Here is a 19,065-nt window from a genome sequence, read left to right on the forward strand (position 1 = left end):
AATCATTAGGTCCAACCTACAACCCTATTGTTTTATTCTCAGCACTAGACTGAAGAAGGAAATCTTCAGCATAGCTAGCCACAAGATCAAGTGGAATTACTGGAGACCTGGAAATGGGACACACCAGAACAGAGCAGAAAGACCCCTGGAGGGCAGCCTTTTGAGGTGTGTGTGGGTGGGTGTGGGGGGTGTGGGGGCACATTATAAAACTATGAGAAAGCTGCAAAGTTTGTAGACTGTCGGGTTAAGCAGACAGCACACCGCTGTGAGGCCTTGTTTACAATCTAATCTGCTCAGTGTGCCGACACAAGGAGGCCCCGCCACAGAGGCCAAGAGCAGCGGGCACCTTCCGTGCAGGGCGGGGCCTTCGCTTTTCCCATCACTGCTTTCACCTCATGCCCACCCCCACTGATTGACAGCATTCATCCACTTTACAAATTTAAAAAAAAAAACTGAAGAGACGGAGCGAGTGAGCCTCATTCTGCCATCCAGGAGCTGGGCACAGCACACTGCATGTGCGGGGCATGGCTCCTGCTTGCGTGGAGTTTGGAGAAACTCTCACAGAAATGTTGCTAAGTAACTCAACAAAGGTAGATCGGGGTTCAGAAAACAGAGGGGAGAAGAGATGAGGGGAGACTTCAGAACCTTTTACTGAGAATAAATGGCACGGAGGCCCTGAGAGAAAGATGTTCGGCTCTGTGACAAAGTTGACACTGTACAGATGGGGCGGGGGCTCTGAATGCTGCGCTGGCCTTAGGACTCTTGTTTCCTACAGTCCAGCATGGCCAATTCTGTCTCAGATCCCAAGAGTACACACCTTGAGTGGACACCCGAGTAGCATTCAGTTCCCAGAGTTGACAACGTTTCCCAACCTAATCCTATCCTCGCGGTCATTTCAGGGCTTGTTAAAAACAATGAACAAAGATTCCTGGACTCACCCCTGCTGGGGAACTAGAGTAAAGCCCCAGGTGATTCTTATGTCAGACCAGTTAAGATCTGTTAAATCCTGTCTTCAGAAAACCTAACACCCATCTTAGTTTACTCAACAGCAGCCTCCTGGCCATTTTAGAGAATGGAGCGGGATGTGAAAATCATTCAGCTTTCTAAGAAAAAGAAGGGAAAAATAAAATAAGAGCCCCGTGGAGCTCAATTAGCCAGTCAGACAGAAGGCCGCTCTCCTGCCCTTTGGTTCCAGGGTCTCTCATTCTGGCTGAAGCAATGTCTGCTCAGAACAGAGCCCATTCCTGCTCAGAGGGCTCAGGAGCATGGTCCTAGTGTGGCGCCATTGCTAATTCAGGAGTTCACAGAGTGCCCAAAGCAACTAGATTCTAAGACACCACTGGCTTCGGGAAGAGGGCGTAGATTCAGAACCAAGGCAACCTAAGTTCAAGTGCCAGACCTACCACCCACAGATGACATGGACACTACACGGACCCTCTGGTCTTCATCCTTCTCAGCTGCAAAGGGGCTAATCAGCCCTGCTCTGCAGACTATTCCCAGAACACAAAATGATGGGGGTGGTAGCCTGACCGCTGGCCCTTAATAGACAATCACCAACAAATAATGAAGCAGGTAAATGCTTAGCATACTATGAGAAAGGTAACACCACCACAAGACCAGATCAGTAAAGAGGCTCCTCGGGAGAGCGATGCCTGCGAAGCGGAGGGGGAGAGCGATGCCTGTGGAAGCAGGGGGGGGGGGCGATGCCTGTGGAAGCGAGAGTGCGCGGAAGGGAGGACGTGGAGGAAAATGGCGGCAGCAGCCTGTGGCCCTTCAGGTGCTGAACTTTATTTGTAAACAACACATTTTTCTGGGAGCTGTGGGAAATGACCCAAGTTCCAGAAAGGAAAGCAGACCTCAGATTTTGGTGACAGCAACTGAAAAGCTGGAGAACTGTGGAGAAGCCACAATGGTCTGCAGGCCATGTTACTAACGGTGCCATAGAATTCAAAATGCTTTCTTGTGATCCTTTAGAGACGACGGAAATCATAAGGACTTTCCCGACAGGTGGAGGAGAGAGGTGGTGAGGGACCGGAGATGGCTCAGATGGAAAAGGACTTGCCATGAGGGCCTGAGTTTGGATTCAGCGCACCCACATAAAAATAGGTGTAGTTGTGTGTGTCTCTAACCAAGATACTGGGGTAGGGCGGAGCTTACTAACCAGTCAGCCTAGGCAAATTGATGAGCTAGCTCTAGCTGGTGAGAGACCCTGTCTCAAAAGACAAGGTGGAAGACCTCCGCACACATGCACAAGTGCACAAGCACACATGTACAAAACACACACATATCCATGCATGTGCACACATGCTCACTCGCACAGTGCACACAGGTAGGGACACTGGAAGACACAAATCATGCATAGAGTCAGCATTTCTGCAAGCGTCCAGTGAGAAAGTGGCACCACACTCTACCAGCATGGACTCTGGGTGGCTGGTCCCATCCTGCTGGCCTCAGGAAAGGCCCGTGCATGCTAATAACATCTTACTGTTTTATTTCCACATGGTCCGAATTTGATTTAACTTTGCAGCTTCTTCCTCAACAAAGATGAAATACATCATTGATTGCTTAATGGCCCTTCCGGCAATGAAGCCTTTATTAAATAGCAGGCAAACACCCAGCACTGAGGCTGGGAGCAGGGCACAAATCTCTCCCCACTGCGCTGGGGAAGACAGCTGCCCTTTGGCCCCCTCCTCCTAGTGTGCAAGGACACTCAGCGAAGGGGCGTCATGGCCTGGAGGGAACCTGGAAAACAGCCCACTGTGGCTGGATGCCTGGATCCCCACTCACCAGAAGGGTGGACAGTGGCCCCTGAAAGAGACATCTCCCCTGCACTCCCTAGGCACAGTCTGGGTGGGGCAGACAGAGTGCACCACGCAGATCCGGGTGCGAGTTCTGGTTTACCGTGTCCTCATCCCTACAGACGAGGTATGATCCTAACCTGCATGGAGGCTCAATAAGGTTCGTAGTGATGCCATCCCTACTCCATACTGAGGACGCATAAATCCTGCTTTGCCGCAATCTCCAGAGATTAGCTGGGTCACCAGATGTCTCTCTGTCCCTATGGAGAATTTACCCACTCTCCACCATTTCACCATCCCACCCCTAAATATACCACAGCGTAGCCAGAGCAGCTTCTCATCTGCAAATCTATGCAGCTGGTTTTTCAGGCGCATGCACATGCCTCTTAGGCACACACACACACACTCAAGTAGGCACACATATACACATAACCACCCCTCAGGTAAGCATGCACACACACACACACACACAACCATCCCTCAGGTAGGTACATACACAAATGCACACACATCCCTCAAGCAAGCAGGCACACACACAGACACACACACACAGACACACACACACACACACTCAAGCAGGCACACATATACACTTAACCACCCCTCAGGTAAACATACACACACACACACACATACACACACACATATGCACACAACCATCCCTCAGGCAGGTACATACATAAACACACACACATATCCCTCAAGCAAGGAAGGCACACACACACACACACACACACACACCCCTCAGGCAGATAGATACAAACAAGTACACAGACACACACACACACATACACCTCAGGCAGATACAAACAGGTACACAGGCACACACACACACACACCCCTCAGGCAGATACAAACAGGTACACAGGCACACACACACCCCTCAGGCAGATACAAACAGGTACACAGGCACACACACACACCCCTCAGGCAGATACAAACAGGTACACAGGCACACACACACCTCAGGCAGATGCAGACACAGATGCACACACACCTCCATCCATAGCCATTCTTCCTGCAGCTCCCTCAAGTCTTAGTCTGAAGTTCAGGAGTCTCAGGCCCATGCAGGACCCTTCCCCTCTCACCCTGTGCTCCAGAGGGAGTTAACTGCCTACAGTGCCCTCCTCTCACCCCTCACACTCTTACACCTCCTCAGTCCTGTCCCCTGACAGCTGGCTTGTCCATGCCAGACTCAGCTCAGGGGCGCCTCCCAGCTGAAGCCTCTCTCGACCCTGAGCCCCAGCCGGGCACCCTTGCCTTGGCTTCTGCCTCTCTCCCTACTTCTCTCACCATAGATCAGGCTCCACTAAGGACAGCCCCCACAGGGAGCCGCTGCTTTGTTTGCCCAAGGCTCAGCAAGGTCTGTGGCACAAAGTCAAGCCTGAGGAAATGTTTGAGGAAGGAATGGAAAAATTATTCCAGCCAGTGTTTATTAAAATCTGATTCTAGACTATTGCAGGCATTGTGCAGTGGGGTATGAGGACCCAATAGTAAGTAAGAGTAAGCCAGGCAGACACAGCCCTTGCACTGTTAGAATTTAAAGCCTACTGGGAAAGAGAAAATTCCAGAAGCAGTAACCATAAAGCTGATGCACATGGTGGAAGAAGAGCCCAGAGAAAGAGTATCTAACCCAGTGGAGTCGTTTTCCTTTTGACAGGGAGGTTGTAGCCGATACTCAAAGATGGAAGGAGGTGTGGGCAGGAGAAGGCAGCAACAGGCGCCGGTCTGGACCTGAAAACAGCGGGGACAGGGAAGAGGCCGAAGCCTGTTTTGCCACACAAGTCTTTCTGGATACCTCCAGACTGACCCGAGCTGCCCTTCTGTGTCCACCACTTCATTATTCAAACAGAACTCAGAGACAAACACAGGGCTCCCCGGCCCGCGTGGCTCCTCTGATCGTGCTGTTTCTGGGCAGCCTTCTTGCCAGCATTTGGAATTTTGTCTTATTTACGATAAGGGCTCTTGTGAAGTTGTCTAAGCTGATCTGAAACCCCAGGCTCAGCTGATCCTCCTGCTTCAACATCCAAAATATTTAGGATTACGGTCTCTGGCCCTCAAGGCCAGTCTAGAATATTTTAATTATATTTTAACTCCTCAGAGCATGGCTTATGAGCAATAGCTATTACGTAGTATTGGCATGCTGTCATAATAAAATGATTTGTTGGTTTAAACTAACACCAAGAAACATTCCATCTTAGTAAGCAAACAAGATTATTTTCTATTTGGGTGACTTGATATTTGTAATGAGGCTTTTCTGGCAGATGGCAATCAAGTATCTTATTTTAACAAGCCAGTGTGACGAGATGACAGCAGAAGGCACCACCGATCTAAGAGCAGCCTGTGTTTCCAAACAGGGGTGGCTTAGCAGGTGAGGGAAGACTGGGGCTACACTGAAAACTGTCTGAAGTCCCTCTTTAGAATCAGTGGTTAAATTTGGAAACTGCAACTCAGTCATCTTGTCTTTACATCTGAATTCAAGTTCAAATCAATAAATACTCCATTGTGATAAACAGCAACCAGCATTAACTTATTAATAAGCTATTACTCTAACAAATTTGTCAGTACTAGGACATGTAGAATGTTGGCTAGTATATGTTTGCCGAGAAGAGGGCTAAGACAACGTGGTCCTGGCTCACTAGAGCCTTGGAGAACCCGTATTTGCTGAGTGACGAGGAAGAGCTCCTTGGCCTAGGGATCCAAAAGCTGCCTCTGTACCCTGGTCTAGGGATCCGAAAGCTGCCTCTGTACCCTGGCCTAGGGATCCGAAAGCTGCCTCTGTACCCTGGCCTAGGGATCGGAAAGCTGCCTCTGTACCCTGGCCTAGGGATCTGAAAGCTGTCTCTGTACGCCTTATTTCACGTCTTTCTAGAAACGCTCTGCTCACGCTGACAACACCGCTGGAGAAACTCACACAGCGGCGGTGCTCGGCGGCCACCCGAGCTTATGAAACTGTCACACAGCGGGGACCATTTGCGCCTCCCTTTGGTCCCCAGACACAAGGCACCTTTTCCAACAAGCACGCCTTAGGAGAAGGGAGTTTTCTGAGCAATAACGGCCATTAGAGGAACAGCTTCGCAAGGTGCCGAGAGACCTGTAAAGTTTAGTGTTTCTGAGAAAATGGGTTTTAACCCAGAAGACAGTAAGGTTTGTGTGAGCATTCTCAGGCAGCCTGGGATTCCCGACCAAAGCCACAAATGCACAAGCTAAAGAAAACGACGTGACCCCCGAAAAGGAACCTCGCCAGACCGAAGGCTTTGGGGACTCTCCAACAGCTGGCCCTTTACTTCTAGCCTGAGCTTTGCAATGCCAGAGACGGGCTTGAGCACACTGGGGTCTCTCTCTGTCATCACCCTCTAAAGAAAGTCGTCATTCTAAAGGGAGTCCATGAAGATTCACAAGTGACGGCACAGCTCAAGCCCACTATCACCAAACGGTTCTCTGTGTCGGCATCAGCCGAAGAAGACGATGCGCACTCTGCCATGAACGCCTGACGGGCCAGGGACACAGTCTTAACTGGTATGCTCCCCACTGACCCCCACCTTCCCAGGTGTCCTAACCTTGACTTTGAGGTCTGCCAGGCATCCTGACCTAGCTCTCTGCCTGCAGCCTTCCCTGCAACCCACTATCCACGGGCATCAGAGCTCTGCATCTGAGTCTTCCTGTACACTTAGGAGTGTGCTCCAGCTTCTAAATGCCTGCTGGCAAGGGGAGAATCAGACCAGAAGCTCTCATCCAGGCTAGGCGCCCCGAGAGGCCACATCTTCAGTAGATGAACTAGAAGAAAACCTGCTTCTATGTCACGGCCATGGTGAAGGCAAGGACAAATAAGAGGGAAAAGTCTCTCTCGGGATACCTACCATAACACTTCCTGAAAGAGTAGAGGGACAAAATTCATACTGTGTCTAGAGTTTAAAAAGTACAGCTCTCACACATGTATGTGCACATGCACGCACTCTGGCACAGGCTCTCTCTCTCTCACGCACACACACGTGCACACACACTCACACACGCACACGTGCGCACGCACACACGCATGCGCACTATTAAAAGTTCTGGTTGGTAGATGCTTCTGCAGTAGTCACATGAAATGAAGACCTCACTTCTCCTTTAGCCCACCCACACCTCCCAGAACGGCTGGAGATCTAAGTTCCGAGCACACGAGTACACAACCAAACAAGGCTTGAGACCTCAGTCAAAATCCCCAAAACAGAAAGATGGGAAAGGGGGGTCTGGGTGAGAGAAAATATCACAAGAGAAAATGGGTGAAAACTTTCTAGAATCGATAGGATATCAAAGCTTAGAAAGAGGAATCCCCCCCAAAATTCTAAGCAAAATAAAAGGGAAAGCCTCTCTCCTGGAAGTGCTTCGGGGACTCAGGAGACATCGGAAACAAACAGAAAACTTTACAAGTTTCTGAAGGAAAAGCACACGCAGCCAACACAGGAAAAGGATGGCTGGCTCTCCTCAGCAGCAAGAGTCCTCAGGGGGTGGGGGCAGGTAACTAACCAGACAGAACCATAGTGAACCAGCTGTATGTGCCACGACACTGCCCCTCAAGAATGAGGAAAATAAAGGTAATTTCCAGCAAAATAAAACCTGATAAAATTTATTATAAATTGCAAGTCATTAAATTAACTGCTACAGGATTACATCCAAGGGAACATTGTAATAAAGTAATCAAAGAAAATGGCAAATGTGGGTAAATCCAAAAGACACTTAGGCTATATAAAATAATATCTAACTTTTTTTTTCTTTTTTCTGTCAGTTGTTTATTTTTTTTATTCTTTTTTACTTAAAATTTCCAACTGCTTCCCGTTTCCCCTTTCCCTCCCCCTCCTCCCACATATTGCCCCCTCCCCCCGCTCCCCTCCCCCTATCCCCACTCCACTTCTCCTCCCCCAGTCCACTCCCCCTCCCTCTCAATACTGAGGAGCAGTCCAAATTCCCTGCTCTACATGAAGACCAAGGTCCTCCCACTTCTATCTAGGTCCAGGAAGGTGAGCATCCAAACAGGCTACGCTCCCACAAAGCCAGTTCATGTATTAGGATCGAAACCTAGTGCCATTGTCCTTGGCTTCTCATCAGCCTTCATTGTCCGCCTTGTAATATCTAACTTTTTAAATCAAAGAAAGGATAAAATAACAAAAATATTAGCTACAAAAACTCCCCCTGAGGTCCTTATGTTGCTAAGAGAATAATGAGACAAGCAAGACGGCTCAGCAGTTAATGGTGCTTGCTGCCAAGCTAGAGGCCTTGAATGTAAGCCCCAGGATCACATGATCGGAGAGAACAGACTCCCACTAGTTGTTCTCCGACTTCCCCATGTGCACTGTAGCATGTACAGCCGTACAAATATGTACAAAATAACAATAAAGAAAAGGGCTGTAGACACGGTTCAGCAGCTAAAAGCACAGACTGATCTATCAGAGTACTGGAGCTCCCGCCAATACCACATTAGACATCCCAAGATTGCCTCCAACTCCAACTCCAGGGGACCCCACCCTCTTCTGGCTTCGGTCGGCACTAGGTTTACATGCACAAATCTATACACAAATACATAGACTACCCGGGGCTAGTGAGGGACAGACCTTGGAGAACCGACTGCCACCCCTTTACTAGACAAGCACAGGTCTCTTTTGTTTGCTTGGCTTTGTATTGCTTTTTAAGACAGGGTATCTCTGTGTAGCCCTGGATTCCCTGGAACTTGCTTTGTAGACCAGGCTAGCCTTTAACTAAGAGATCTGCCAGCAGACTAGCATAATTTTCAACTGTATTCTAAAGCTTACCCTTACAGCCACAGATGAATATCATTGCTCATCAAAGAAGCGTCTCTTTACGGAAAATGGAGACCATTAGAGAAAACCACAGTTGGTTATAACACAGTGATAACAGACCAGAAGGAGTGCAGCCTCTGTAGAAACAGCTATAACTCTAAGGCTCAGAGACCACAGCAGAAGAGGGAGCAGAAAGACTGCAAGGGACAGACAGCCAGGAATTCTGTGAAACGACAGGGACTTTGCATTCACGATGCCTCCATCATATGACCTAAGCAATGGCAATCTCAGTAGACACACTAGCCCAGAAGAGGGAAATCTCACAGGGACTCACCCCAGACAAGAATTGCAGGAAACTAACGGCTGCTGAGGGGGAGAATCAGCCTCTCCCAGGGATGAGCCCCTAACTGATAAACCAACACATAGTGGTCAGCCCTGAGATCACACATACACAAGCAACAAAACGACTCAGCAGCTTACATTTATATATTTGTGCATTTTCTATATAATGTGTGGTGTGTGTGTATGCCTGTGTGTAACAATAATAATCAAAAAGAGGCCATCAGTTTGAAAGGGAGTGGTGGGTAGGGGACATGGAGGGGGGGACATGGAGGGGATGGAGGGGGGGACATGGAGGGGTTGGAGGGGGGACATGGAGGGGTTGGAGGGGGGGACATGGAGGGGATGGAGGAGGGGACATGGAGGGGATGGAGGGAGGGGACATAGAGGGGGGATGGAGGGGGGGACATGGAGGGGATGGAGGAGGGGACATGGAGGGGATGGAGGAGGGGACATGGAGGGGGGACATGGAGGGGATGGAGGGGGGACATGGAGGGGTTGGAGGGGGGACATGGAGGGGTTGGAGGGGGGGACATGGAGGGGATGGAGGGGGGGACATGGAGGGGTTGGAGGGGGGGACATGGAGGGGTTGGAGGGGGGGACATGGAGGGGTTGGAGGGGGGACATGGAGGGGTTGGAGGGGGGACATGGAGGGGTTGGGAGGGACATGGAGGGGTTGGAGGGGGGACATGGAAGGGTTGGAGGGGGGACATGGAGGGGTTGGAGGGGGGGACATGGAGGGGATGGAGGGGGGACATGGAGGGGTTGGAGGGGGGACATGGAGGGGTTGGAGGGGGGGACATGGAGGGGATGGAGGGGGGGACATGGAGGGGTTGGAGGGGGGGACATGGAGGGGATGGAGGGGGGGACATGGAGGGGTTGGAGGGGGGACATGGAGGGGTTGGAGGGGGGACATGGAGGGGTTGGGAGGGACATGGAGGGGTTGGAGGGGGGACATGGAAGGGTTGGAGGGGGGACATGGAGGGGTTGGAGGGGGGACATGGAGGGGTTGGGAGGGACATGGAGGGGTTGGAGGGGGGACATGGAGGGGTTGGAGGGGGGGACATGGAGGGGATGGAGGGGGGGACATGGAGGGGTTGGAGGGGGGGACATGGAGGGGATGGAGGGGGGGACATGGAGGGGTTGGAGGGAGAGGACATGGAGGGGATGGAGGGAGGAAAGAAGGTAAGTAATGTGACAGTATTTAAGTTTAAAACAATAAAGAAAAATTTAAAAATAGTAAAAGTAAATATTTTTAAAAATTAAAAAGAACAACATGATTCTAACTTTAAACTGTGAAATTACACACATGCCAAATATTCTAGCAGATAGTTTGAGAAGAATAGAAATAGAAAGTGTAACCAACTCCCAGGCCAGCACAGCAAGAAAATGGGGAAAGAAAAAGTAACCAAAGACAGGAAATCCACAATTACAAGGAGTGATGTCAGCATTGCTTCAATAAATTAAGAAACCAGACACAAAACTAAAGCCATGAAATTGATATAATGCAATTCCTAAGGAACAAATACCACATTCTTTTTTGTTTTGTTTTTTGATTTTGTTTTTTGAGAAGATTTCTCTGTGTAGTCCTAGTTGTCCTGGAACTCACTCTGTGGACCAGGTTGGCCACAAACTCACAGAGATCTGCCTGACTCTACCTCCCAAGTGCTGGGATTAAAGGTGTGCCACCACTGCCAAGCTTTCTTTTTTTCTTTAAAGATTTATTTATTTATTATGTATACAGCATCTGCCTGCCATATATGCCTACACGCCAGAAAAGGGCATCATTATAGATGGCTGTGAGCCACCACAGGGTTGCTGGGATTGAACTCAGGACCTCTGGAAGAGCATCCAGTGCTCTTAACCTCTGAGCCATCTCTCCAGCCCCCACTACATTCAATAACTAAAGAACACACATTTTTCTCAAGCTTTCATGGAGTATTGTAAAAGTTACTGTCTTCCTTACTTTTCTTTTGCTGTGACTTCACTGAGGACCTGGCTTTAAAACGTCAAACTCTGTCCAGGACAGACAGCACAGCACGGGGACAAACATATTCCTCCAGTTTCCTCCGGGGGTGGGTTTCATTCAGATGGCAGAAGAAGTGAGGGCACTGCTGGCACTGAGACCCAAAACCAATGACCAGGGAAGGACACAGGCAGCCGAGCACAGGCACAGTGCTGGAATGACCAGGGAAGGACACAGGCAGCCGAGCACAAGGCACAGTGCCGGCACACAGATGGGACGCTCCTCAGGCTTCACGGGACAGGAGCACAGCCAATGTTCTCTTTGACCCCCCAAATGGCATTTGGGGAGGGGATCTCAAGGCAGTTACAAGGAAAGGGAGGTTCAAAATGAGTTAAAGGAACACCAAGCTTATGCACCTGTCTACATCACTGTTTGGTATAAAATGTAATCCGGATGTCAGAAATTCATTAGAGAGAAAGCTAAATCCACCCACGTGTTCAAAGCCCCAGGTGCTTGAGACTGTATGACAATCTTCACGACTACGCTCATTTTTAGAGAGGTGAAGTAGCTTGTCCAGGCCACAGAGCCATGTGACAGAGGCAACGTTCAAAACCATGCCTATTCTTTTTCCACACTCCTTGGGAGGTCTGAAAGGAGGGAGCAAAGAAACCAAGCCAGGAAAGGCACACTTGTTCCAGTTCACATAGCACACCCTTCATTCTCCTCAGTGAAGCCACCTGCTTGTTGGTGAACCCAAAGACAAGGGACACAGGCTACACAGATGCTCCATCCCCACCCCAACCGGGGTCTGCTACCTGTCATGCCCCAGGAGCCCGTACCGAGCAGGTAGATGTGGGTCACAATTATCGTGAAATAGATAAGCTTAACCGACAGACTGACATCTATGATATGCTTTTCTTATAGTTAAGAAATAGATTAAACAGCCAGCACAGAAACAGACCAATGTCTCCACTGCCTAGAAGATGGAAAAGGAACGAACTGAAAACAAGCACTGTATCCAGCACTGGGTCAAGGCTATGCCCGCACCTTCTCTCGTGCCTCTCACAGATGCTTGGTAGGGCAAACATCATCACAGCTGAAGGAGCTGAGCCTCAGGAGTGTGTCCCGAGTGCATCTCCAACTCTTGGCCACCTGGTCCTTTCTCTTAGAGCAGGCAGCTGAAAGAGGCCAATTACTTTCACAATCTGCTCTTCAGGAATAGATTTCAAAAGGAAACAAAATGTATGTGAGGATTTTTGTATTCAACGTCAGCTGATGTAAAAACAGGATCCAAAACTACTGGCAAAATGAAGGAATGATGTATAGTGTGTGTTCTGTTCTTAGAAAACAGCCCCAGAAAATACTACACCTGCTAAAAAAAAATTAATGTGCAGTCATTACAGCCCCTGAACATGAGCCTGGAATTCACTGCCTTGAAGGGCTGTTTGAGAAGTTAGTCTGGGTGCCAGAGCTATTACACATATTGCTCAAATACCAGCAGCAGTGAGTTGTGATTTTTATGTGGTGACAAGTTTAACTAGCAAAGGGGAAATTCTGGTGGATTAGACGTTAAAATAACATGTCTGCTGAAGGAGAACATTTGATGGAGTGGGGTATAAACTGTTCTCAAGTATAATGCTCTTTTCAAAAATACGACATAAATTGCACTATCATTGAAACTCAAAAGGGAAGGGGGAGGGAAAAGCACCCTGGTTTTCATTTTGTACTACGCCTTTTCCCAGAGGGAATCAGAGAGAGATGCAAATCACAGGCTAGTATTCCATGGAGGAACCACCAGACAGCCTAGAATCACCTCTGTGGCCTGGGGAACCACCAGACAGTCCAGCATCACCTTTGTGGCCTGAGGAACCACCAGATAGCCCGGAATCACCTCTGTGGCCTGGGGAACCACCAGACAGCCCGGAATCACTTCTGTGGCCTGGGGAACCACCAGACAGCCCGGAATCATCTCTATGGCCTGGGGAACCACCAGACAACCTAGAATCACCTCTGTGGCCTGGGGAACCACCAGACAGCCTAGAATCACCTCTGTGGCCTGGGGAACCACCAGATAGCCCGGAATCACCTCTGTGGCCTGAGGAACCACCAGATAGCCCGGAATCACTTCTGTGGCCTGAGGAACCACCAGATAGCCCGGAATCACTTCTGTGGCCCGGGGAACCACCAGACAGCCCAGCATCACCTCTGTGGCCTGAGAAGACAGGACTGAAGGAGTGGGTGCTGAGTGTTCATTGCCCAGGCTGGGTGTATTTCAGCATGCTTTAAGTGCTGTTTGTCATACTGCTCTCCTGGCTCTGAGTGACTCTGCTGTCACTTGAGAGTTACAGATTGGATGGAAAAGGAGGGATTGGAAGTGGAGAATTATGGAACTCCCACAAAAGGAGCTTTGGAACACAACTGATGACTGCTCAAAGCTGCCTCTCTTGCTTAGATATTGGCCTGCCTCACTTTCTCCAGTCATTATCTGGGGGGTGGAGGGGGGGGGATGGCCTAGCTCCTTGCGGAATGACTTTTAACAAAGGGTAGCAAAAAAGATGGTTTAGGATTGTACACGGGTGACAAATTCTAGACCTGGATGGCTCTGTCGCTTATCACCTGTGTAGCCTTGGGCTAGTCGTGTACCAATCTCAGACCTTGGCTTTCTCATCTCTGAACAGGAAATGATGTTAGCATCTGCCTGAGATTAGTGCGAGGAAGAGATTAATAAACTCAGTGCTCCATCCACTTGCTTTCTAAATGTTCTACTACAGCTACTCATTTAAATTGTTTTTTATGATTCTGTGTGTATGGGTGTTTTGCCCACATGTATGTCTGAGTACCACATGAGTGCCTAGTTCCCAAAAGTTATCCCTCGGGACTGGAGCTGCAAACCTGTGAGCCACCATGGGACGCTGGAACTCAAACCCAGGTCCTCTGGAAAAAGTCAGTTAACTGCTAAGCTATCTCTTCAACCCCCCATTTGTTCAGTGTTTGTGTGTGTGTGTGTGTGTGTGTGTGTGCGTGCACGCATCTGTACATGTGGGCGTGTCCGAGAGTTCCTGTGGAAGGCAGAGGACAACTTACAGGATCCTGTCAACAGTCAGTTCTCATCCTTCACTGTGTGGGTCTTAGGCCTGGAGGTAAGCATCTCTACCCACTGAGTCATTATGCCGGCCCCTCGATCCATATTCTCAAAAAATTATTTATCTAATATTTTTATGTGTGGGGGCATTTTGTCTCCATGTATGACTGCACACCATGGGCTTCAGATCTCCTGGAACTGGATTTACAATTGTGAGCCTCCCTCCATGTGGGTGCTGGAAACTGAACCTGGGTCATTGAGAACAACCAGTGCTCTAAACTGCTGAGCCATTTCTCCAGCTCCTTAATCCATTTGGTGCCACACCTGGCACATACACCTAATAAATAGTAACTCACATGCCACAAATGGTAAGACAGGACAGTAGTGTTCCCGTGCAGTTCAGAAGATACACTGGAGTGTCAGCAACGGCTCTCAGGACAGGGACTGTGCAAACCATTGCCACAAGTGACCTACTATCAAATCTCTCAGATCCCCCATTCATGTTTTCTGGGATTCAAGGTCTGACATCTTCAAGGAAGGTGGTTCACACACATCTATTCTCTGTGGTGTCTTTTCTCCAAGGCCTCCTTAAATGAAGGTGGCAAGTTAAAAAAAAAAAAAAAAAAAGGAAGGGAGGGAGGGAGGGAGGGAGGGAGGGAGGGAGGAAGAAAGGGAGAGAGACAGGGAGGGAGGGAGGGAGACAGGGAGGGAGGGAGACAGGGAAACAGGGAGGGAGGGAGGGAGGGAGGGAGGGAGGGAGGGAGGGAGGAGCCTCCCTATGTCAGCCAGGAACCATCCCACTTTGTCAGTGGTGATTTGAGGACACGTGACTTTGTCAACTGAGAATCACTTTATTCACATCTGCAGATTTACAGAGCTACCGTCCGTGAATTTGCTCTTGCAGAAAAAATGTGAACATATGGACACAGGTGAATTCGACCCGCCCAGAACTAAAAACTGAACCATCTGAGTTAGCATGAGGCACGCGGGCAAGGGAAACAGCAGAGCAGTGCAGATATGAATGCACGCTTCTTAGCATGGTCTGCAGCTGGTTTTCTGTTCCCCTCATGCTCCCTAAGCCAGCAACATGTCACTCCTATACCTGAAACCTGGCTCTGACTCCTTGCCTCGCCCACTGGGGCCCCAGACAGGACTGTGGCCATCTGGTTTGCAGCTCGGTGCCTCTTCAGTGAGACCTCTTGTACAATAAGGAGCCTAGTTTATTCATGTCCACTGCTGCCGTCTGCAGACGAGCAGGGAACTGAAGCCTGTCCACCCCAAGTGGTAGCTCTGCCCCTGACTCACGTATGGCCCCACATAGGTCAGCATTTTTGTACTTCAGTTTTCCCATCTATAAAATGGGTACGATGATGCAGCTACTGTAGTGAGTGATTAGGAAGTTTAAATACTTGTCTGGTATAGACTAAGGGCTCATTACTGTGGACATCATGGTGGTTTTTAGATATGTGTGGAATTACAAAGAAACCAAAAAAGGAAGGGAAACGTTCCCAGTCGCTGAGCACATTCTGCATTCATGGGCTAGCTCAGGGCCCTCTGTGAAGCGGACCACAGTGGGAAGGTTCTTCCTACACACCTACAAAGAGAGAGGGGACCTTCATGTTGATTGCCAGTCCTGGCCTTTCTTCATTTATTTGTTTTGTTTTTTGAATCAAGGTCTTGCTATGTAGCCCAGGCTTGCCTTGAGCTGGTGATCTTCCTGTCTTGGCTTCCCAGGTCCCTGTGTGAGAAGCAGGTGTAACCACTCCCAGCATGACCTTCCTTCTCTTGGGCTACCCACTCACCTCCGCCACAGCCAGCCTGAGAACTCCCACACTCCTCAGCAGTACAGGCAGACATCAGCGCACATGCCCCAAAGAGGCTCTCCACAAGTTAGGATCTGTCAACACTGCTTCCACAGCACATGCACAAACTGAGGCCTGCAAAGGCTGTGTCTGTACTTTGTTAGTGCCGAGTCCATCTCTATATTACTCGTCATTTTGTCTTAGATGCTAAGGACACAGCAATTATAGGGGAAAGTCAGTTCTGTAGGCTGGTGTTTTGAAGCCCCACATTCTAGTATACCCAATGACATACGTGTTATGCTACAAACATCCAGACATTCATTTGTTGGGTATTGAACACAACACAGGGACACAAGTCCCTTAGGAAGGGTGGCATTAAGTAAATCATTAAGTCACAGTGAAGTCTTTTTGTTGTGATTGAATTATGTTCATAGAATGAGCATCTTTACCTGCATGCCAACATGCTTTGCACGTGTCAGAAGGCAGGCCTGGGATGGTGGGGCAGTCAAGGTAGGGTCCTAGGAAGCGCTCACTCTGCTGGGCTCCCTGACAAGGGTTTACCACTGTCATCCGGTGCTTACAGTGGGAGACTGGGAGCCTGAATGTGCTCCACCTACCCTCATTGTTCACATGAGCAAACTGAGGCCTGAAGAATTTCACTTGATTGTCCAAAGTAGTACAGCTGATGGACTGGAGCCTCAGACTTCTGCATGGGCTTGCAAGGCTTCTTTTCAAGAACAGGCCCCATCGTGTGATGGGACTCAGGCTCACTGTTACTGCCTTCCTTCCCTCTCAGGTGCACTCCCAGTCTGGGAGCCACAAACACTGCTCCTCTGCGGGGGCCCATGCGGCTCCCCTACCAGAAACCCAGAGGCCATACCACTAAAAAACCTCTGCCCGCTGTGGACACTCAAGACTCCTTTGGGCTTCACTCCCCCAGGAAGCTGTGCTGGGGCTGGCCTCCTCCGCTCCCACAGCGTATAGAAACACTCATCACGTAATATGTTCACACATTCAACAGATATTTATTGAACAACATCCATATGCCAGACACCTTTGAGTACAGCAATAACAAAACACAATGCCTGCCCTCGAAGAGCTTACATTCTGGTGAACAAAACGATAAGCCAACAAAACAGTGTCAGATAGAGCTCCATGCTGTGAGACAGCAGCAAGGCTGGAGACCTCTCTCAGAATGTGCCATCTCGTCAGAGCTCTCCAGAGGCCACAGAGTAAGCCATGCACACAGCTGGGGAAGGAGTGCAGTGCAACAGTGGCGGCGGCAGCAGCAGCAGCAACAGTGGCAGCAGCAGCCCTACCGATGCAGACTACCTATTATTGCATTTCATTCCCTGATCAACTACCAACGCCTGAAGGCAAGGGCACAAAGTGTGACTACCTCAGCCCAGCACAGAACTTAGTACGGCCACAGGGAGTATTTACAAAATAAGAGAATGAACCTGGGTTGGGTTGGCTGAGCAGTCCTTAAACCCAGTGAACAAGATCAAGCCTGCTTTCTGTGCCTTGTCAGGGTAAAGTTGAACACTGGCCCTGGCTGGCCAGACTGCGTCCTTAGCCATGTCTGTCCCTGGACTCTCTTCACTAGGACTGCACACTGACAAGTCCACCTTTACCTTTCTGGCCCTCTCCTCTATGGGCTGGACATGGGACTTTATCTACAAATCTAGACACTGTAGAACCGAGTCTTCCCGCTCCTTCTGACCAGTTTCTGACTTCATTAAACCACGTCTACCACAGTCTCGGCACAGGCTCTGCCCATGTCCTGGTGCTCTCTGCGGCAGATCGCTCCCAAAAGCTCGTCAATAGCTCCCATGCTCTAACCAAGCCAACAGGCCTTATTTACTTTGCTGATGGCAACAGAAACCTCTCGGATTCGTTGGTGCTTTGCCGCACACCCTAAAAGGACAGAAATGACTTCAAGGGTGAGTGATTCATCTCCTCACGCTTCCAGCCCCCACTGACTGACACCTGCTCCATGCCCGGAATCATACACTGGCGTGCTCTGCGGGGGTGTCTGCGGGGGTGTCTGCGGTGGCGGGGATGGAAGGGAGAGCGATAAAAGTGGCTTGTCACTTACAGAAGACTTGTGCGATCACTAGGCAGTAAGCCCCCTCAAGGTAACTACCCGGCTTCACTTTACAGAGGTTAGTTAACAGGCCAAAGAAGAAGAGCAGCTTGCTCAAGGTCGCACAGCTAAGTAGCAGGGTGTTAGCAGGCTGTAGTGAGGCGTCGTCGAGTACAAACCTGGCTCAAGAGCGGAGTGGAACTCTAAGCACTAAAGTTTACAAAACTTTAAATAGGACTGAGATGAAGAAAATCAAAGTCGGTAACGGAGACTACAGACATGCGGAGCCAGGGCAAGGGCTGCGCTGCCCGGGAAAGCGGCTCGGGGCCTGGAAGGACGACCCCCCTGTGCCCACGCGGCGGCGGGCCTCACCTCCTTCCACCTGAGCTGCCGAAGGCTGATCTTCAGCGCGTCCAGGGACGTGCGCGCCTTGGAGCTGTCCACGGTGACCGGCCGCAGCGAACCCGAGCCGCGCCGGTACCGGCCCCGGCCCCGGCTCCGGCTCCGGCCCCGGCCCTTCGCGAGCTGGCACAGGGCCCGCGCCGCCGGCCTCGGCGGGGCCAGGGGCAGCGCGGGCGGCAGCCGCCGGGCGACATGGACGTCGCCTTCCTCGGCCGCCCGGGGTCGCGCAGGGACCGGGAACGCGGCCTTGGGCTGCTCCTCCCGCGCCGGGCGCTCGGGCTCCCCGGCCGCGCCCGCGTCCACGCTCAGCTGCTGCTCCTCCTCCTCCTCCGCCGCCGCCGCCGCCGCCGCGACCGCCAGCTCCCGCTCCGGGCTGCCGCGCTGCATGGCGCTCAGGGCCGGTGCCGGCGCCACAGCCACCGCCGCCGCCGCCGCTCCGCTGCCCCGACCCGCGACCAAACTGCCGCCGCCGCCGCCGCCACGCGCTCCCCGCCTGAGCCCGTTGCCATGATCGTTCAGGCTCCGGTTGACAGGGATAGTCGCCGCCTCGGGACGGGGCCCGGAAAGGGACAATCGCCTGCCGAGGCACCGCGACCTCACAAGCGAGCGCGCCCACGTGACCAGTCCTGTCACAGAGGCGGCGGCGGCCATCTTGGAAGAGGGCAGCGAGCCGCTCAGGCCCTTCACTGCGGACCTCGCTAAGTTGCTGAGCGCCCAGAAGCTGTCCAGCTGATAGCGAGGTTGAGGGTAAAATGTGTTGAGCTCCAGTCCCGCTCCCGAGCCTGGAAGGAGGAGGACTTTGTGAGGAGCGAT

General features: G+C 50.8%; 1 protein-coding gene across 2 annotated transcripts in view; it reads right to left on the reverse strand.

Moving 5' to 3' along the window:
- The window catches only part of Ttll11 (tubulin tyrosine ligase like 11), a 234,034-nt gene extending 215,227 nt beyond the window's left edge, over positions 1-18,807 (reverse strand). For both annotated transcript variants that reach the window (XM_057755098.1, XM_057755097.1), the window contains exon 1: positions 18,223-18,807. In XM_057755098.1, the coding sequence (XP_057611081.1) occupies positions 18,223-18,639 (417 nt within the window). In that variant the 5' untranslated portion in view covers positions 18,640-18,807. The remainder of the gene's footprint in view (positions 1-18,222) is intronic.
- Between the last annotated feature and the right edge of the window lie 258 nt (positions 18,808-19,065).

Source organism: Chionomys nivalis, chromosome 22 (assembly GCF_950005125.1).
Source record: "Chionomys nivalis chromosome 22, mChiNiv1.1, whole genome shotgun sequence".
NCBI lineage: Eukaryota > Metazoa > Chordata > Mammalia > Rodentia > Cricetidae > Chionomys > Chionomys nivalis.